The 23,440-nt window shown below is 31.4% G+C and overlaps 1 protein-coding gene across 2 annotated transcripts; it reads left to right on the top strand.

Annotated features, from left to right (window-relative positions):
• Nucleotides 1-313: 313 nt before the first annotated feature.
• LOC143054897 (snaclec coagulation factor X-activating enzyme light chain 1-like) lies at nt 314-5,156 on the top strand. Of its 2 annotated transcripts, XM_076227992.1 has the most exons (6): nt 329-416; nt 2,115-2,335; nt 2,624-2,697; nt 2,901-2,994; nt 4,158-4,377; nt 5,081-5,156. In XM_076227992.1, exons 2-5 carry the CDS (start codon nt 2,116-2,118, stop codon nt 4,208-4,210), a joined length of 441 nt encoding a protein of 146 aa, XP_076084107.1. In that variant the 5' UTR covers nt 329-416; nt 2,115; the 3' UTR covers nt 4,211-4,377; nt 5,081-5,156. The 2 variants fall into 2 exon arrangements, with proteins under 2 accessions (XP_076084116.1, XP_076084107.1); XM_076228001.1 differs by lacking the exon at nt 2,901-2,994 and having other exon boundaries at nt 314-416.
• The last annotated feature ends 18,284 nt before the right edge of the window (nt 5,157-23,440 follow it).

Below are 23,440 nucleotides of genomic sequence, written 5' to 3'. Positions count from 1 at the left end.
TATATTATAAATATGTTATTCACTTAGCAATGTCTTTTCAAGGAAATGTGGATACGTATAAGTGGAAGAAACAATAATAAACATATTTCCTTCTTAGAAGTGCTATTGCTTTCCTTTCTTCATTGTGTTTCTTAAAACCACGAAATATAATAAAAGCATACCCATATGCTGCTTTTGTTTTTAAAGTGTTCATCTATACTTTAACCTTCCATTGTTTTAACATTCACGTTGCATTGACATCCATCCTTTTCCTCTCACAATGAAGGGCAAGTCTATATAAAGTAAAATGTATCATTTACTTATATATACGTTTACTTCAAAACATTGACTTAATGTGTATAACATTGTCAAAAAGAGAATTTCTAAAGTTCAATAGCATTTTTCTGTATTTTTTTCACAGAAAGAAAACACTGAAGGTAAGACGACGTTTAGAAATATTAACTTATTTCATGTTAAAACATACAATTGGTTACATACCGATAATAGTTTACTTTTATAAATTGTTATTTGGATGGAGAGTTGTCTAATTGGCACTCACACCACATCTTCCTATATCTATTTGATATTAAAATATTTCCTACATCTTTCATGATTGAAGTCCATATGACACCTTGATTACACTATCAAATGTCTATGTTTAGTGAACTTTGAAACCTGAGACAAAACACTTATATGCATGACTTTTTGAATGGTGCATATTTGTTACGGTTGTAAGAGCCTTATTTGTAAATTATGTATGAAATAAATAAATAATGGATTGTTTAACAAGACGTAATTCAATTTAAAATGAAAAGAAACAAATAGTATGAATAAGCCAAAAAGCATGACGGTGTGGATTTAATTGTAATATCTGTTTTTATCATATGATTAATCAATAATTTAGATTCACATTAACGCAAAATGCCTTGAGTGTGTACATAATTGTACTATGCCAATACTGGAGGACGTTTTGTCCCCGAGGGTATCGCCAGTCCAGAAGTCAACACTTCGGTGTTGACATGAATATCAATAATGTGGTCATTTTTATTACCTAAGCCGTATTTGGCACAACTTTTTGTAATTTTGAATCCTCAATGCTCTTCAACTTTGTGCTTGTTTGGCTTTATAAATATTTTGATATGAACGTAACTGATGAGTCTTATGTAGACGAAATGCGCGTCTGGCGTATAAAAATATAATCCTGGTACTTTTGATAACTACATGTATTAACACCACTGGGTCGATGCCACTGCTGGTGGACGTTTCGTCCCCGAGGGTATCACCAGCCCAGTAGTCAGCACTTTTTTTTATAAATTTTCTGTTTACAAAACTTTGAATTTTTCGAAAAACTTTTTTATAAATTTTCTGTTTACAAAACTTTGAATTTTTCGAAAAACTAAGGATTTTCTTACCCCAGGTTTAGATTACCTTACCCGTATTTAGCAGAACGTTTTTGAATTTTGGGTCCTCAATGCTCTTCAACTTTGTATTTATTTGGCTTTTTGAACTATTTTGATCTGAGCGTCACTGATGAGTCTTATGTAGACGAAACGCGCGTCTGGCGTATAAAATTATAATCCTGGTACTTTTGATAACTATTAACACCACTGGGTCGATGCCACTGCTGGTGGACGATTCGTCCCCGAGGGTATCACCAGCCCAGTAGTCAGCACTTCGGTGTTGACATGAATATCAATTATATGGTCATTTTTATAAATTTTCTGTTTACAAAACTTTGAATTTTTCGAAAAACTAAGGATTTTCTTACCCCAGGAGTAGATTACCTTAGCCGTATTTGGCACAACGTTTTTGAATTTTGGGTCCTCAATGCTCTTCAACTTTGTATTTATTTGGCTTTTTGAACTATTTTGATCTGAGCGTCACTGATGAGTCTTATGTAGACGAAACGCGCGTCTGGCGTATAACATTATAATCCTGGTACTTTTGATAACTATTTACCCTTCAGTGTTGTTGCATGGACTGAGTGTTGCAAGTCAGTAGCATCATTTTTTTTAATACCCGAAAAGGGGCATTTTTATAATTTTGGTTATACTTGATAAAGGGTGTTTTATGTGCGTGGGTTTGTCTTATTTTCAATTCTTCATACAAAATACACAATTCTTTCCTTTTTACAGAATGACTTCTAACTTAATGTTTACCTTCTTTGTAATCTGTGTGGTATGTGGGACTGTTTTTTCGTTACCATGTCTAACAGTCAAATCCAAGCAAGATTTTGACAAAGCCAGAGATGCATTAAAAAGTCTTGAAGATTTCATGAAAAGTCATGCCAGTTCTATAAACTTTAAAATAGAGGTTTTAGACAAAGATATGACATCGATGGAAGCGGACTTTAAACGTAAGTTTTTTTGTTTTTTTTTGTGACTTTCTACTAAGGAGAAATCTAAATTATACAAGATGTTTAAATATCTTAATAAGAAGATTACAAAAAAAAGTAATACAATAATATTTACCCAACTAATGTTAATCGATCTCTTTCCACTCTTTAGCATTACAAAAAAAAACGTTTGTGATATTTTACTAAAATTTCGTTTGAACACTTAACTTCGAAATGCTTGTTCATTTTCTGTACTGCTTTATGAGATTCTCGTTCCAATTGTTGATTTAGTTTCATAATGTCATTCAGGGAGACAATGGATAAAGTACAACAACCACTGTTATTATATTGGAGAAGACATTGTCATATGGACTGAAGCAGAGGTAAGTTTGGATTTATCATGTTTTTATTTCTTGCAGACAAACAAGTCTGTTTCGCTGGTGACTATGATCATCGCCGAAAGTATATTTCATCAAAACTATGTTATCATTGCTTTTATTAATTCACTTGAAATGATGTATGAAAAACTTTTCAAAAAAATACGAAAGTAAAAATTCACATTGGTCAAAGTATATTATTTTTGTAGAGACAATGCAGAGAGGTTGGTGGGTATCTATTAAAGTTTGATGATTCCTCTGAAAATAGTTTGATATTTGAGCAAATAAAAAAAAGTAGCAAAAGTAAGTTACAAATTTCTAGTGTATATATTTTTTAAACAAATGTATATAAATGAATATCAATTAATACATGCTGTAGGTTACATCATGCACCAATAGAGAAAAAAATAAATTCTATATGAAACTGACAATATTTCACCTGTATATTGTTGAAGACCATATGTTTTACTTAGGATGTCTTTTGTTGTTTGTAGTTGTTTTGACAACATTACTTTACAATACACTTTTTAATTAATTGTCAATTTTCAAAAATTGTTAAGAAAACACAACATTAATTTTTATTCACACATTTCATGTTAAAATATGTACTGCCAGAGGCATAGGGATTAAAATTTAAATCCTTGATCATCAATAGATGAGCAAGTACTGCAATAGAGATCATTAAAATTTATTTCATAGGATATTTGTAAAAAATTAATAATCTATTTAAAAGTAATTTTGGAATGTTAAAGATTGTAATTTTGGAATGTTAAAGATTGTAATTTTGTTTCAGCTTGAACCGCGATATACGGAATTATTTGAAGTTGCAACCGTATCCGAATCCTTCATTATGCTTAACTTTGTCATGATTAAAGTTTAAGAAATTCAATAATATTTTAAACGGTTAAAAAAACAAATATGAATGAGCTTGCTACTACTGTTGTTCCAAAATTAAACATAACAAGTGGAAGAAGCACCAAAATTACACACACCAAAATAAAACACATGCTTTTCGACAGAAAACGGCCAAAATATCCCGACGCCAACATTTCCCAATTTACGGCATTACTGTCCCGTTCACTTATACACCCTAGCTCTTTAAATTGTCTTATTTTCCTTCACCATAATCCGTCTTGGTAGTTCAAAAGTTTTGGAATTTGATAACAACGATCTATCATCAGATTTGATAACTAACTGCATATCTAAGATCTAAAAAATCATAACATGTCTTGTTCGAATAAATAAACTTCCTATTAGGATAATGTAGGTCTATATGTCAGAATGTAAGATTCCAGGATAGATGTATAGGAACAAGTGTTTCAATCTTTTTAAGAAGCATATATTGCCGTTTACATTACACTACTTTTTTTTAAATAACATATACCAGAAGCTTGGGTAACCATAATACATAAAAGTGTATAAATATTGCGGGTAAGGATAGCTATGTTTTCTTTTATCCCTTTTAGAAACACATGTTTGGCTGGGATCTACAGATGTCGTCAATGGTGACTGGAGATGAATATATGATCAAACTCAATTAAGCTACAAGAACTTTATCTCAGGAAGTCCTCTTCCAACCAGTAATTCAAACTCCTACACATTGTTTAACGACGTATTACAGTAATGGTTACTGGTACGACTCTCCATGTAGCAACAACCAACCCTATGTCTGTGAAAGTAATTTCTGTAAGATCTATAAATCTAGTTATAGCTAACAGGTTCTAGTATCAAAAAGTCATAATTTGTAATTTTATCTACACTTATTTACAGTTTTTTTTTTACTTCTCTCACATAATCCCGTTATAATAGAGTTAAAAGGATAATGCTAATCTTTAAAGCATATTGATAACAAAGTTTCGAAAGAAAATATACCTGCAAGTGAATTGTAAGGAAATGTTCATGTTAATCTTCACAAATATGTGATATCTTAAAAAAAAATCCAATCAAACTATTGTTATGAACTTTATGTTGATTAGAGAAAAAATTAGTTTTATATACATTGAAATTGTGCTCATTACTCCGTGTAACGATTTAGAGAATTTGTGGAGATTTCGGTTTTCGAAACAGATTTGGTAGATGCAAGTTAACCATTTAGTGACTCCTACATTTTAAATTCGAAATATGTAATTTGTTTTTATAAAACTTCATTATGTTTTGCAAACTTAAGATTTGTCATTCAACTTGATATGATCAATATAATATATGACAGGAAGGGCATGTATTTCAATATTTTTTTTAATTCTTGGTGCAATTTTCTGGAGAGATACTCATCTTAAAATGAAAATTTAAATTCTAAGGGACAGCTATTTATAATATCATCCTATTATTTTACACCAGAATATGAAATGTTGTCAATTATTTCACCTTAAATTTTCAAATTCTGTTTCAGGCTTCCAATAGTAAAGCAGATGTATCCACTAACAGCAGCTGTCAGAGTCATTACGATTCAATAAAGTTATTTTCACCACTGTGCATACTCATTTTGTTGTGATATGAAGTTTAAAAAAGTTCCCTGGTATGATTAGTATATGTATATCAATATAGAGTGATGGTTTGTCTATTTTATAAGATGCCCTAAACAAATGATGAGTGGTCATTTCCTGAACCTACGTATGAATTAACAATTGTTAGTTAATGTCTTGCCCTTATAGTACTGCAACCAGAGTTCATTTTTTAAAACTTTAATGGTCCGGAAGAACACACACCTAAATTATATATCGATGGAAAGAGGAAAACGTGTACAATAAGAAAAGTTGGGTCGTAAAAATCCAGAGTGGTCACAATTTTGTAAAATTGAGGTCAAAGGTCAGACCTAAAATTATCAACATTTCAACCACAAGGACAAACAGGAGAAATATTCTGATATTTATTCAATAGAATGCTACAAAAACGAGTCAATCAAAAGCATATGCTATAAACGATGTTAAAACGACAAATTTGACTAGTTATATGAAAAGCTGCCATTAAAAAATGGCGTTGATTTGGAACCTTCTGATTTTTTCCCATTTAAGACATAGCAAAAGAAGACGCGGCCTTGACCTTTTCACATCCATAAGCTTTCATATTGTGTATAGTATTTCACTAAAGTATATTACGGAATTATTTTCTAAAGTATAAAACACCAGTTTATCAAATTATTTCAATATTTTTTCTATCTTTGAAAAAAACAAAATTCAAGCGCTGAAACAGTGTTTTTAATTTTGCATCTTAAAGGTTGTGTATTTTCTGAAAATGAGTATCTAGTTATAGATAAATACATATTGTGTATTTGCAAAGTCTGGACAGAGCATTTATAACATAAAATATACTATAGTCACCTGAGGCGAATGCGAGGTTTAAAAAAAATTGAGTGTAAAACAAAGTCAGTTTTGTGCATGATCATTTTTTTAGTGGGATAATCCTGGTAAAAAAGTTAACTCATTAATTTTTTAAGGGAAGGATGAAAAATTATACAATGCAATGCCAATTTTCTAATGTTGTAATTCAAAATCAGTCATGATCCTTATATAACTTTTAAAAGCGACACACAATAGCTCAAGTATTCATAAAATAGGGACATGAATCAATCTCTTAGTCATCATATGCGGATTCAGTACGCGTATTAGCATTACAAGACACTTCCCTTTTTTATAAAAACAAGTTCGGCGCAGGACAGAGTTTGTTCAAAGCAAACACAGTTTTTGAGTACAAATGCTATCTGGAGCGTAAATACCGTCATGATTCGGTCAAACTCGTCAGATATAGTCTTACCTTTGCATAGGAAACACAAAATAAATGTGAGTACAAAGTTTCGATCAATGTTCGTGACCCATATTCCCATATGCATATGCATGATGTATCTGCACTGTCAATCCCAAATGCAATGGGGCGAATGTTGCTACAGAAACGATTGATTTTGTAACAGCCATACATTTACGAATTTTTGTTATCTTTAAGGACAATATACGGTTCAGAAGCGCCTTTGTGTTATTTTTCATCAATTAACTATAACAAATGAACTTTTGAGCCTTGGCTCCGTGTTGAAGATCGGACCGTGACCTATAATGGTTTACTTTTATAAATTGTGACTTGGATGGTGTGTTGTATCATTGGCACTCATACCACATCTTCCTATATCTATTAACAAGCTATGCGGGCATCATTTCCATATAAATATCAAAACGAGGACATAGCTCATAAGAGTACTGGTGGCAGGGTGAAGTAATTGTTCTTCTTTTAATGTATCCTTGATATTTTCAGACACACCTTGGTGTAATTCTGAAAGTCTTAACATAGACTTCAATTTTCCTGCAGCAAATGTGACATCCCCTAAATTGAGGTCAGAGCTAAACTCTATATTTCATATCCCTTGGCCCCACTGTGTCTGAATTGCGTAGTTTTCTGGGTTTGTTTTTAACGGTTTGTCTTTTACACAAAAACGCTGTTTTCATATCCAAACTACAAGGAAGAAACTGAGCGCGAGATCGTAATCAGAAAAAAAAAGTGTCAGGTTGTGAGGATACATGTCGATCAGTTTGATCACACATATGGATTTCTGTTGTTTCCAATTTAAAGTTCCCCAAGGGTGACTGGGGAAACGAAACATGATCACTTGGTCTTCTCCCGACCGGCAGTAAAACGAAGTGGGGCGTCCGTTTGGCTGTGCGGGATGTATCAAGTTCACAGTCACGTCCGGTCAGAATGGGGACGGAGTCCGTAGGTGGCATGTTGCAATGGAAAATGTCTGTCCCAATCCAATATACCATCATTTTCCAGTGGCAGTCTAAATTTTCCCGATCATCATCCCGAATGGCCTCTGTTATGACAAAACCTACCTATTGTTTTTATTGTTAACTTGTTCTCGTCCTGAACATGCATGACATATTTGTCACTGAACCTTAAGCAACCAACAATCAATCAATCAATCTAATTTAAAGACGCACAAATAATTATTTTGCCTTCTGGTGCATGTCTCATAACATCACTGATGATTCGCTCACTGAAAGCAGAATATTAAGAGAAGTTGGTTTTAGCATCACCTTGTCACACACCAAATCTCTGCGAATCTTCAATAGTACTTTTCCCCCGACCACTTGCATGCATATTAATTGCTCTGAGGTTAAACATTGACATACAATGTATTTTCTATGGTCATTATCCGGAAAAACCTCTTATCCGAAGGATTTGGTTAACTTTTATATAAAGTCAAAATTTTATTAACAAAAATACAACTTATTTACAGAAAATACACGAAGAACTACTATATATATTCAAATCACTCAAAAATAAATTAACTTCTCCTACAAAATCTACATAATCACATCGAAACTATCAAATTGATGGTGAAGGAAAAAATAAATGGTGGAGCTGACTGACGGATAGGAAATTTTCCGTAATTAAAAAAGGTACAAATGATGTTTTTATTTTTGAGTTTTTGACAAAATTGTTTGGAATTTGCCCAACAAAATTTGCATGCAGTATCGAAATAATATGTTTTGTCCTCTCAAATGTCCAATACTATTTTTGAATCATATATGTTCTCGTTTTCAAAGAAAAACGCGTTAAATTTCTATCTAAAAAACAGCCAACTTTAAGTTTGAAAGTTTTACTTGGAGATGGTATTATATTTATGTCTTCATCATTCCGATAATCCTTGATGATATGTGCATAGAAAATATTTACGAAAATAGTGGGAAATTTAACCAAAAAATATATTTTTGGATTTTAAGGTAACTACCCAAAACCGTAAATTGAGGGGTACCCCCATTAAAGGGATAAAATACAAAAATGTGACCATAGAAACTTTTTACGACCCGACGGAAATTAAAATATAGATATTATTCTATCATTTAAAACAATTTGCAGCCGTGTGTTATTCCGGACCATTAAACTCGTTAACTAAGCGTCTTTTTCGATGTCAGTTGCAGTACTATTAGCTGTATTGATTTTTATAAGCTCAATGTCTTAGTTTTCGAAGACAAGTTGATATGGGCCTACTATTTCATGTTTTCGAGTCTCTATCAGGAACTATATCAAATGTTTTTTTCTTTATATAGATTGTAAAATGTGTATAGTACGCTGTCCTCAATTAAAAGATAAAATTGCATCGGGAATGCTTATTGAAGACGTAAAACTAAAATATGAATCTTTCATATTACATAACAAAAAGGTTTCTGCTAAATTCATTTTGTCAAATTCTGCATACTAAATACATTTGGTTTCAATTATTTTAAAAGGTTTACACGACTTCTTATATTTTTATTTGAATATATCTATGAAAAGGCAAGACAAAGATATGCCAATGACAACACATTTCCTTTGTGTGACCTTGATCTATCAGACATGACATTATGATCTTGATAGTACTTACTAAGTAAACACAAACTGTATGCCAAGTCACAGCAAATGAGTTCAAAATGAAAACGTTTACTCTTAATCGGGAAAAACAGAGCAGAAAGTTGACATACACTTCAAATTTGGCTCCATCGACCTTATATTGATTAATGATCCCTAATATTTTTTGTAATGACTTTCTTTATATTTGTACATGAAGATATGCAACATATTAGATAGGCACAGTTGAAATAGTATGGATGAGTCTTATGTAGACGAAACGCGCGTCTGGCGTATTAACTTATAATCCTGGTACCTTTGATAACTATTGGTACACCGCAGAGTATGATTGCAAGACAAATGCTGTTTAGATATAGAATTGATACAATATATATATAATGTCTGTTTATCTTTGTTTCTATGACAAAACTAAAAAGAGTCAAAGTATCAGATGTATTTTATTTCATTTCAAGACATAAGGTTCTTACTTATTTTATTAACTCTTGTCTTTTTGATTATTTGATAATGTCTTATGTTATGTTTCTATTTCGCCAAATGCGGCCCTCTAAATGTTTTCATTAAATATTTTTAACTTTTCTTACCTAAACTCTCCTACATGGAAAAAGTTATTCTAAAGATGCACGTCAACTGGCATACTTAAAAATATTTGAATAGATAATGCAACAGTACTAAACCGCTGTTATAAAGTCTTAATTCGATTAAGCAAAAACCAAATCCGGGTAACAAAGTAAAACCGAGAGAAACACATCAAATATTAGATGAAAACGAAATACTGAACTACAACATAAGCAATAGATACATGGTCTTTCATTGCTTTCTTTGTACTTTTATGAAAAAATAATTATTACTAATCCGATACATGTTTCAAAAGTTACGGAACACTAATGGTTTAATTGGTTGTAAAAAAATATAGCCATCCCTTTGTAATTTGATTTAATATTTTCCAAAGGAACACAAGGCAGACCTATGTTTATGCAGGATTTCCTCTTTCTATTTTGAGGAAATCCTGCATAATCATATGTCTGTTCCATGTTCCTTTGGAATTTCGACCTAAAATGACAACTTGTATTAGATACATAAACTACATAAGTGTCCTTATAAATAACGGTAAGTTGTTGGCGCTTCCAAGTGTTCCAAGAAACCATTTTACTTAATTATAAACACAAATTTTATCAACAAAGCCGGGATCTAAGTTATTGTGAAACTACCTATTATAGAGATGGCGTGAATCAGAATAAAATATTCAAAAAGTTCTGTTGGAGAACATACAATCTAACACTCTTTAATCTTGCATTAGTACTAAAACATTTGATTTTTCTACACCTTTTACAAGTCAAGTCCTTGGATGGTATAAACAGCCCACGAACGCCATGCACCATTACACCATTCACCATTCACCATACACCATTACACCATACACCGTATGCCATTACACCATACACCTTACTCATTCTATCCACACAATCCAAAATTACACATAATGCAATATAATGTCAAAGAAAGCGTACGACTACAAAATTATTTATTTATTTAAAAAACGAACTTTAATCACAACATTATAAATTAATGTCTAAAATTAAAAATCAGTTCTATATTTTCTCTATTTTGCATAGATTAAATTTGCTAAACACACTTTATATACACGTTACACAATCACAACATTCCTAATATACCATCACACCATTCCCCTTACACCATACGTCATAGCGCCATACACCTTCTTCCATTGCACAATATGCCATACACCATTACACCATACACGTTTTTTTTTGTGGGGGGGGGAAGGTTTAAACCATCCAAGGGCTGTTATCTCTACTCCAAACTAAATGAGAAATTGTAAGAGTTGGTATTGCTTTGTTTCATAAAAGATTGACCAACGTAATTACAAGTATTTTGTCTGAGGGAAGAATAATCCAACTTTGTAAAAAATCACTCAAATTTTCTGAATCTAACATTATCATGATGCTTGATTTCTTGATTGTCAACATATTTGTTACGTTTGGGGGACGTGCATTTCAATAAACAACTGACATTCCCGTAGGTAAAAACTGTTTTCCTCTCCTTGCCGACTTGATTCTTTATTCATGAGGCTACTTTCATACAGAAAAGAAGTTAGCAGTATCCTTTAAGTTATTTTCCGCTCTTTAGACGATGTAAATAATTCACATTTTGGTGACTTTGTTGAACGCATCTATCCCATTGAGCCTGCAATAACGGATACAGCAGACAAAAATAAATTCGACTCGTAAAGACATCTAGAACTTGCCAATGCCAACAAAACTTTATGACAAAAAGAGATGATTGCAGCTTCCTAATTGTGTACTTTTCATTTGAATGTAGCGACGTTCCAGCAGCGCAGGCATGTGGAGTATATATCTTTCTGTTGAAAGGATATATTCCTATCAAAATTTCCTTGATAGTATGTTGCTACTTACAATGAAGCTTTTAAACTAACAGTCCCAAGTTGGGAATTTGATAACGGATTTGTTCCTTATGTCGTAACTACAATCAATCCTGTAACCTTTTCACATTTGAAGCAGGATCTGCCAACCCTTCCTTAGCACCAGAGACCACCCCAAGTTTTTTGTGGGGTTTGTGTTGCTCAGTCTGACTGTTCGGTTATGTGTAATATAGTTTGTCAGTTTATCTTTCTATTTGTTTTGCCATTACGTTGTCGGTTTGTTTTCGAGTTATGAGTTTGATGTCCCCTGATATCTTCTGTCCCTGCTTTTGTTCTATATTGCCTGTATATGACTGTATAAAATCTAACAAAATCCGTAAAAATATTTTAGCTGGCTAATCTGTTGCATATTAGGAAATATTTGGGGTTTTTTTTTAGTTAAATTACAATCTGGTTAATGTATGACATGTTCTGATTTAGCCAATATGAGTTTATTTTATGCAACCGATAGTTGGGCTTTATGTTTTATGTTATTTTGTTTTACATTATTAAAGGGGAATGATATGTAAAATTTTCTTTATGAAATTGAAACATATCACAATAATGAGCACCATGTATATTATACTTCACTTGACAAAATTGACAATTTCTACATTTAATTTTTGCACGACTTTCACTGGAATTGACACCATTTTATGAAAAGATTTATTTAAGTAAAACAACTTCCGAAGTTAAAGCGTTGAAAAAAACCTGTGCCAAAGTTTTCTAAGGCAAAACATGCCTCGGGGCAAAACAAATCTCCGAATGACTTTATCATTTTGCAGGTGAAAAGTAAACTTATAGAACGTGTCCACATCAACGGTCCTTCAAGTCAGGTCAGGAGTGCTTACTACACAGTTGATGACAACCTAGCTAGGTAAATGTCAATTATCATGTATTGGATTCAACCAAGTGCATGAGCAACGTAACCGACTGCAGCTTTGTAATAAATTTCGCAGGACATAAGTTTTGTTAACTCAAAAGACTCATCTGGGCCTCTCTAGTTAGACCAGTTGATATGACAGTCAGTTACAAAACACTCGAAGTATAAGTTTTAACGGTTTAATGATTGTTGTATATCAACAAAACATCGTGTAACAAATTATCTGTAGCATAATAAGATTATACCATTTTAACGACTGCTTAGGTAACTGATCAAATAAAACATGATTTTGATGTAAGGGTAAAGGCGGTAATTAGGCAATACATAGTAATTATTATGTTTCATGTTATAAAAGAACATGTTATTTTACAACGGGTGACCATGTTCGAATAAAAAGACTTCAATACTCAATCATTGAATATATGTGGTCGACGAAAAAAGGGGTAAAAAAATGACTATTGTGTCGTTTCGGGTCTGGACTAAGCGAGACAACTGTTCATTATTGCAAAGATTTTAGGAAACATTTATTTTTCTTTGACGTAACAAATTTAGATTGTCGTGTGGTTTGTGTTATTGTATCTTACATAAAAGTATTAAGTAGCACTTTTTCATCAATAGTTTGCATGTTTTAACATTTTTAAAAAAGTCAATAATAACATATGTTTTAAGTATTGTATATCTTGTAATCAAAATGTTAAATTTATAACCAAAAAAAAATCTAAAACAAGAAATACTTTTTTTTGTAATTATTTTATTTTTGAAGATGAAACATGTGAAATTACATAATACAGTATTAGACACAAGTATAAAAAGTTAAATAACACTTGTAAGGTCAATTAAATCATAATGGTATAATAAGATATAAATATTACAATTGATTTTGTTAATTTTTTTTAAAACAAGAAATACTTGTCCGAAACGTTTAAATGCATTTCTTTTAAATTGTACGAACATCATGTTTTTTTTTTTATATAAATGCTGTGTTCTATTTTATCTATAAAAAAGGTTCTCGTATAATGAAAGCACATTAAATTATACAGTGATTTTAAAACAATCCAACGAAACCCCGTCCAGAAATCATTTATCCTGTCCAGAATTCATTAATCCAAACAGACATTATTACACTCACCCAAATGTTTACTAAGATATTTTTTCAAATCCATACTTTATGAAAATAGACTTAAATATTTTCCGCTTACAAAATTGAGTAAATTTGTATGTTCAGTCTATACTCCCATAATAAATTAATTAATGTTATTTCATTTAAACCTCCAAATTAAAAAAAAATTAAAACATGCAGACAGTGATTCAAACGTTGATATAACTGTAGGTGGCTTATAATCATATAAGGTAAATTTAATGTTATCCAAACTAATGTCACATAATAAGATATATATCCAAGTGATTCATTACTAATTTACTTATATTTAAAGAAGCAATGGAGTATCACAGGCTTTAGAATATCGTCAAGTTGTTTAATAATGCATATGCATGGCCACAAAAATCCTTTTATAGACTGTTTTTATATAAACTCTTATCAATCCTTAAAAATTATTAATCTTACTAATCTATTTCATATCTGTAAATATTTATTTTTTTAAGTCAAATTATAATCCTAGTTAATGAATGACATGTTCTGATTTATCCATTATGAGTTAATTTTATTTTACAAAATTTTTTTTATTTTTTTTTTTTTTTTTTGTTTTTGTTACTTTTGAATGTTAGTCACAATCTATTTGGAATGTTAGTAACAATCTAATTTATAAAACCTATCACACTGACATGGGCACCATATGCATGTTCACTTTACTTCCCTTGACAACATTTCTGCATTAAATTTCTCCACGACTTGAACCAGAAAATTTAATGTGCATCAAGTATTCTAGCGTGTTAACTCTATATATTCAGTTTAATCAGGAAGTGAGACGATCTGTGCCTTTAATCAAGTTTTCTGCTTATAATAATTTTGCAATACTTTGGTTAGCTAATCCCGAGTCAGGAGTCTCTGGCCTTAGCTAGTCATGTATGTTTTTTAATTTTAGTTTTTTTTTATATATTTTGAAGTTTAGTGTGACGTCCATTTTCACTGAATTAGTACACCATTTTATTTAGGGGCCAGCTGAGAACCACCTCCAGGTGCGAGATTATCTGCTGCTGTTTAGATAACAAGCAAGCCAACCAATGATAGTACCTTCACCTACACACTCAAACAGAGTTAAAGGCTAACGATACAGTTTTGATTCCATGATGAGTTTTTTACGAAAAGTTTCATACAAGTTATTTTTCACCTAAGCAATTCAAATTTGTAATAAAAAGTAATACCTTCATTTGCTACTTTAAGAGATAAAAGGAGTCGAAATTTAGACATTTACTCAACATTTCTGGTTTTGTTTGAACATTTCTATCCTTTGGAAAGACATTCCTATCTTTTTGGCTTGAATATTAAATTTTATTCCTGGTATCTATGATGAGTTTATTTGCAACCACTGGGTCGATACCACTGCTTGTGGAGATTTATTTCCCCGAGGGTATCACCAGCCCATTGATATCTTATTGATTTCAAATTTAGCGAAAGCCATTATTATTTTTAAAAAAAACGAAACAAAAAATCAAAGAAAAAATCAAAGAAAAACAGTATGTCTTACTGACACCATTCCTCTCACATGGTTTTTTTCTTCCTTTTTGTCGAGCCTTCGACTTTAGTCGAAAAAGCGAGACTAAGCGATCCTACATTCCGTCGTCGTCGTCGTCGGCAGCGTCCACAAATATTCACTCTGTGGTTAAAGTTTTTGAAATTTTAATAATTTTCTTAAACTATCCTGGATTTCTACCAAACTTGGACAGAAGCTTATTTATGATCATAAGATAGTATCCAGAAGTAAATTTTGTGAAAATAAAATTCCATTTTTTCCGTATTTTACTTATAAATGGACTTAGTATTTCTGCGGGAAAACATTACATCACTCTGTGGTTGTAGTTTTTAAAATTTTAATAACTTTCTTAAACTATCCTTGGTTTGTACCAAACTTGGACAGAAGCTTGTTTATGATCATAAGATAGTATCCAGAAGTAAATTTTATAAAATGACAAATCCATTTTTTCCATATTTTACTTTAAATGGACTTTTTTTCTGCCAGGAAACAACACATTCACTCTGTGGTTAAATTTTTAAAAATTTTGATAACTTTCTTATACTTTTTTTTATTTGTACCAAACTAAGACAGAAGCTTGTTTATGATCAAAAGCTAGTATCTAGAAGGAAATTTTGTTAATATTTTGTACCCGTGTATCTGTATTTTACTTATAAATGGACTTAGTTTTTCTTCCAGTTAACATTACATCCAGTCTGCAGTTAAAGTTTTTAAAACATTTATTAGATTCATAAACTATCCTGGATTTTTTTACCAAACATGGACAGAAGCTTCCTACAATCCAAACATGGTATCATGCGGAATATTTTTATTGATTTTTTCCCTCATTTTTGTTGATCCTGCAATTTACAGCAAAAGTAGGCGAGACACTAGGTTCCGCGGAACCCTTACAATTTTTTTCAATATTGTATAAAAGATGGACGAAAGATACCATAAGGACAGTCAAACTCATTAATCGAAAATAAACTGACAACGCCATGGCTAAAAATGGAAAAGACAAACAGACAAAAAATAGTACCCATGACACAACATAGAAAACTAAAGAATAAGCAACACGAACCCCACCAAAAACAAGGGGTGTTCTCAGGTGTTCCGGAAGGGTAAGCATATTCTGCTCCACATGTGGCACCCGTCGTGTTGCTTATGTGATAACAAATCCGGTAAATAATCTAATTCGGTAGGTCACATTCATGAAAGGGAAGGGGATTGTAGTTTCGACGTAAGGAACACATCCGATTTCATTTGTGAAACGGTTATTCCAAACCGTTCAACTAACTCGTGATGGCGTCTGTAAAATTTACGAAGTGATAATTTCAACTTCACCATTTGGAACTCTTGGTTTAATAGCTTCCTTGTGTGCAGCAACCCTCTATCAAGATCATTTACACAGTAGGATTTAATCCTCCCTAAAACAAGATACTTGTATAAACGTTGGCCATTCTTTTTTATGAAACAAAGCAATACCAACTCTTTCAATTTGTCTTTTAGTTTGGAATGTGGAATACTTGTGTAAAGTCTAGAAAAGTCAAAGGTTTTAATACTATTACAAGATGAAAGAGAGTTAGATTGTATATACTTCAAAAGATCTGTGGAATTTTTAAGTATCCACATCTGATTCACGCCACCTCTAGAATAGACAGTTTCACAATAACTTTGAAGATTATATAGATAAGGTTAAGATATGTAAATAAAAGACTTGTTCATGTATACAAAGTGCCTATTATACTATAATGGAAATTGTTCATGTACTGAAAGCCAGGAGTCCCAGCAGATATTGGCCATGTTAAAAGTGTTACGTTTAAATATTCTTTTTTAATGTTAAAGATACTTTGAATTATTTTTGTAGTCCAGTAAAAGCTATTATTATTACTCTAGCTTTAGATGCTGCAAAATTTTACACAAAATTGTTAAAAGGAACAATATTGTTTCAAGATTGCATTCAACAAAACAATATAAAACTTGATATGTTTTTTCTATATTTTGGATGTATATAAGAATTTAAAAAAAAAAAGATTGAGATCTAATTTGATAACTTATATGCCGCTACTTTCAAAGGCTTTCTGGAGAAGATTGTATTGGCCAAATATAGCATTGACATCTATAATCAAATAAAAAAAGAGGTAAAAACATGCTATTATTTATTGAAAAATGGACCTAAACTAACGTTAAAGGGTGTATACTTCGGGACTTATGGTTTGATGAGTCAAAAAAATATGTTGTTTAAAAGTAATGTCACAACTATTTCTTTGTGAAATTTGTAACGTCACAGTACCCGAATTGCACCGATTACGCAATTTGAAATCATTTTGCCCCACAAAAATAGTGGATATCTTTATTGCATAGGTTTTCAGAGGGAATCATAAAATGGTTAGCAGAAAAATAACAAAAATACCGAACTATGAGGAAAACCCAAACGGAAAGTCTATAATCAAATTTCAGTATCAAAAGACATCAAACGAATAAGTGTGTAGAAAATTGTGGTATTTTTTGTGTATTATATGATAGTCGCATACAATTATATTGTATTGACAACAATGTATGAACAAAACAAACAGAAAGAAGAAATTGTGAAAAAATTAAAATAAAACATATGTTATTAGATGTTTACAGAAATAGAGTTAAGCATGTAGAATTTTATGGAAGCTTCGGTTGGTTAAAGGTAGTTTTTAATCCTTTGTCTATGATACAGTGTGGATTTAAAATTAGATTTAAGGAACTATAGAGAAATAAGGATACATCTGCAAAAACAAACACAGATAGGAAGTTGGTGTTCGTTTTTCTAATAAAGGTAGGTAAAAAAACCCAGTAAAATTGGTGCAATGTTGGTACCAAGTAAGCATTTTAAGCTGATTAAAAAGACATTAAAATCTGAGATCCAATTCGAACGCCTCATACTGTTACCCTTTGACCCTGTGGGTATCTCTAATGCAGGGGGTTTACCTGATACATGATACAATGTTGTTATAACCGTACCCAATTTAGTTACTGTTGTGATAAATTGTTTGTGTACCCAATGAGTAAATAAGTTATCAACCTTTTTTTTTGTATATAGAACCAGTTGTATTGAATGTCAACTTGCGTATTAATTTCCGGGATGCAAATGGAACTATTGATGGTGGTAAGTTGTAAACATTAAAACTTATTGTTCCTTTAAGTCATATACAACTATGTGCAACTGAATTAAAAATAAAACAGCTCTTTACTTGGTTCTAGTTAAAACAGAGATATATATTTTTAAACAATTAACACGACGAGTACGCGTGATCTGAACCAAAAGGTTGCGTTTCGGTATCATTTGGTAAATAATGAAAATAATGGTAGCATTAATTTTATATACATAGTGTATATTAGTCTTTATTTCCAATTTGATACGTTGTAGAGATTTGAAATTTTTTTTTCTGTGGAAAAACAATTTTTCTAAATGAGTTTCTGCCCCCTGTGGCGTTGTGTTTTGCCTCAAAGGGTGGTTTGCAATCCTGATGGTATCATCAGTCATGTTGCCGAGCCTCTTTATTTGTTTGATGCTACGTTTATATTATTATTTTAGAATTGTAAAACAATTAAAAATGTAATGAATTATTTAATTCTAATCGGTATCTAATTTTCTAAGAGCATTTTATTAGAAGCTAGTTTTGATGTATGCGTTTGTGTTATTTAGAGTTTATTAAAGTTTGACATTATTTGACATTCAAATTTTTTTTTCATTTTCAATGTCTGGTTTTGACATCAAAAACCATCAGTCTATACTATGAATATTCAGAATCGACGCGTTAATCAATAATGAACAAAGTTAGAGAAGTCCTAATTGTTGTTTTGTCACTTGGTGTCCTCAACGCGTAAATCAAACTCTAAATTACATTAATGTACGATTTAGAACCTACTTCACTTGAACCGGCATTTTATATTGGCTTTATGGGGCAGATAAGTACATTTGACAAATGCATGAGACAAGTTGATACCACTTATTCATTATGGGTGCAGGTCGTTTGGTTACCTGGCCATTTCGCTACTAGTCGATTCTTTAGCAACTAGTTCATTTTGTAACTGAAACGTTTCACAACCTAACAACAATATATATATATATATCATAATATAAATTGTAGGTTATGGAAATAATGTTAGATAAATATTTCGATTAAAAATAATAATAATAAAAAAAATAGATGAATATATCCGAAGATAAATTAAAAAGATATCAGCGTGTAAGGACCAGCTACATACAAGGACGCATATTCTCATTCTGGGATAAATACATTCAAAACCAGAATGACATGTAGTACATTGTTAAGGAGATGTGCTTTTTTGTATACAGACCAACTGCTGCTTTTGCTGCTCCAACCGACAACGACTTTGTTTCAGTATTAATCAAAACTTTTTGGAATTTTGGTCCTTAATGTTCTTTAACTTCGTACTTTATTTTGCCTTTTTAACTTTTTGGATTTGACCGTCACGGACGAGTCTTTTGTAGAAGAAACGCTCGTCTGGTGTAAATACAAAATTTAATCCTGGTATCTGTGATGAGTTTATTTCATGTATAACCAGTTTTCTTTCGATGAAAAATTTCATGCCAGTATAAACATGCAAACAAGGGACAACATAAGTTTATGTTCTTTAGAAAGACGATTAACAAAAAAAACTGGTTCTCAGCCCTCGTGAAAAAGCAGAAATGTTATTCAATAATTGCATGTAATGGTGAGAAAAGAAGCGGAATTTTTTTTTTTTTCAGATCATGTGCCATGTTATAATACATCTTACTTTTTTGATTTATCCCCTTTTAACAATTTTTTTTCACTCCGAAACCAAGATTTTTAAACCCAGCATAAGCAGTTTTTTCTCATGTCGGATGTTGACACCTCGTGCAATATCAAAATTTAAAAGTCTAAATGGTATGTTTGTTTTAATTGTCGGAGGCAGCACGGTTGCTTATAATTGCTTTTATTACATTGGTTGCAATGAATTACATTGATTTCCCAGTTAGATAAAAGCCGATAATTTCACATGTGAAATAAACGTTGTTATTTCACTCTCTGACGTCATACAACAATAGGCGTTGTCAAGACGTCGATAACGTCGGATCAAAACAAATCGTCAATGCGTAGGAAAAAGATATAGTTCCTTACATTTTCTACATTACTTTCATAAAAAAAGCCATTTGCCAATGTAATAAAAAGAATAACTAATCGCCGTATTTGAATATCAAAAATAAGACAACTTGTGACCGAACGCCGCTATGGATTAAACTCGTGCTGCGCACTCGTTTAATCCATGCGTCGTTCGGTCACGCGTTGTCTTTTTTTTTATATTCAAATACAGCGATTAGTTATACTATAAATATCTACTTCATATGAACAAATTTGCTGCGTTGAATACCAGTAGGTGGCCTGGGCTGTGTTCTGTTCGTTGGTCGGCTTGTTGTCTCTTTGGCCCATTCCTCGTTTCCATATCGAATTCAATATTTTTTTTTGCTGTTTTTGTGTAGACTTTTTGTGGAAGAGTTTGGTGTTTATTGTTGTTTCAGATCTATTATACTGTTCAGGATATTTGTAATTTCTGTTTACCTGGTAAGGCATGTGCGACATACTATATTTTGTTGATGATATCGAATGCTGACACAGCACAAAAGGCCGGCAAGATATATCATTACATTATAATCAAAATTGATCTGTATCCTCATGTAATCTTAATGATCCAGTGATGTTGGTATAAAAGTAGTTTGAATTGTTTTACCTTTTGGGTTTTGTTTCATAAACTGATTGTTGCAAGTAAGTACACATACAGCATTTTTCTTAAATATGGGAAACAAAAAAAAAAGCTATATTTATATTTTTTATGGGTCGTTGTTCATGTTTTTATTTTTGTGTTTTTCTTCTTAATTGATACAATATCCTATTTAATTTTAATAAATACAAAATGCAGATATTTTTATTTTTTACAGAATGACATATGTCTTTCTGATTACCGTCTTTGTGGTTTGTGTGGTGTGTGGGACTGTATTTTCGTTACCATGTTTAACAAACAAATCCAAGCAAGATTTTAACAAAGCCAGAAATGCATTAAAAAACCTTGAAAATTTCCTAAAAAGTCAAGCCAGTTCTATCAACTCAAAGGTACAGGCTTTAGACAAGGACATGACCTCGATGGAAGAGGACTTTAAACGTAAGGATACCTACTCTCTTCCAAGAATTTGAATATTTTCTAATCAGATAATATCCCAAAGGAAAAATGTATTACAAATATTAAGTTAACAGTTAACTAACACTAATCTCAACTCTGAATCATATATTAAAAAAAAATTAACAAATTTTATCAAAAATTCATCCGAGTACTTGTACAAAATCTTCTGATTTTGGAATTATTGTTAATTTTTCTTTACTGTGTTATGCAATTCTCATTATGATTGTTGATATAAATTTGAAATGTCATTTAGGACGACAATGGATAAAATACAACAATCACTGTTATTATATTGGGGATGACAGTGTTAGATGGACTGATGCAGAGGTGAGCTTCTTTTTATTATGTTTTCCACTTCTTGCAGAAAACAGACTGTTTCGCTGTGACATATGATCATATGAAAGTATATTTCATCAAAACTATTTTAAGGTATTCGGCCCATAATTAACCAATATACAACAAGCAAAATAATTTACATTTTTATCAAGGATTGTGAGTAGGGGGTCTAAGAGTTCTTATTAGGAAATAAAAATCCGCAAAATATTTGAGGGTAACAACAGAGCTGGGTTACAGTGCCCTCTTTTTTGTCCTCAAATGCCAAAATAAGGGGTTTAAAGAGTATATAATTTTAAGAAAACAATATAATATAATTTACTAATCTATCCTTCAAAAGGAACCTTACATGTAACCTTGTAAAATTAGACAATTTTTGGAACTGTGTTATTGTTACTAATTATAGAAAAGGAGAAAAGTCTAAAATTTGCCAATCTTATATCTTCATAAGTTCAAAAGTAAATATTTTAGCAGAGCATTAAAAATTGACATTTAATGAACTTTACATATTGTTCCTACTTAAAAAAAAAATTAGAAACTTTTACCGCACCGATTTGGAGATGTTCTGATGTTTTTTTTGTATAATTTATGGAAATCTTTAGCAAAACTCACTATACTTCATATAAACTTGTAATAAGAATAATCTCTGATATTTATGACATTTAAAGTTCAAAAGGTCAAAGGTCAAGGTCATTTTTGGAGCTAAAACAAGACAAGAATCTCCTTTTTTGCTAAATTTTCAAAAGTGTATCTACCTATTGGTCCCATAATCTTCATAACCTTTGTAAATAAAGACCATTTGATGATATTCAAAAGATCAAGGGGTGGTTTCAACCTTTATGGGTCAACAGGTTAAAGGTCAAGTAATTTTTGGAGCTAAAATTAGATTTTGACCTCCTTTTTTTACTCAATTTTCTATAGTAAACTTACATTTATGTACTATAATCTTTAATTACATTTGTTAATTATGATAACTTTATAATATGCATTAGATAAAGGATAAGCTTCAACCTTGAGGTCAAAAGGTCAAAGGTCAAGGTAATTTTAGGACCTGAAATAAGACAATGATCTCATTTCTGCTCATTTTTTCAAAAGTAGGTAAAAGAAACATGTCAAAAGTAGGATAAATTAAAAGGATAGTACATAGTATATATATTTATATACTTTCAATTCTGTATGCCCTTGAAATTTAACCCTTTGACCTAAGAGTTGAAGCTTATCTTCATCTATTAAATATCATCGAATGGGACCTATTGTTAAGAACATTTATTTTAGCAACATGGAAAAAATACATGTATGGATATATGCCATGTTTGTATATGTATGTGTTTTATAGTGGCAAAGTCATTTGTTTATAATTTTTGAAGAACGTAAGCATAGACAATATTTATGGTTTTGCTACACATTTCCGATTTTGTCCAAAGTGTAACACCAGAATCACATTAACAGCATTAGGGCTCAGGCTTTATTGAATGCAGAGGATACCTTTTCTTTTACTTCAAACCAGCATTAACTAGACCTCATTAAAGAATACCCCATTATTCCTGTCCAACATTGAACTCAGTTAGGTTAATTATCTCCCATGAAATATTTTGGATAGGGTTTATACTACTTCACGCACGTAATTAATAATAGAAATCTTCTATAATGAAATTCAATAAACTCAATCACATTTCAATATTTTGCACATTATTATGAAGTATAACATGGTAATGATGGTTCAGAGGATACAAACAAATATTATTGTATTTATATATACAATCAATATTTAGATTTCTAAAAATTTACATTGATCGCTAAACCATGATCAGATATATGGACTTGACCATGAGTACATAAATTTTTTCACTGATCCATAAAATGTGGTCAATGTCAAGTGAAAACAGTTTAACAGACATGAGGAACTTTCAATTCATGCTCATCGTAAATATAAAT

The sequence above is a fragment of the Mytilus galloprovincialis genome, chromosome 1 (assembly GCF_965363235.1).
Source record: "Mytilus galloprovincialis chromosome 1, xbMytGall1.hap1.1, whole genome shotgun sequence".
NCBI lineage: Eukaryota > Metazoa > Mollusca > Bivalvia > Mytilida > Mytilidae > Mytilus > Mytilus galloprovincialis.
This window is presented reverse-complemented; position numbering and strand designations above follow the sequence as displayed.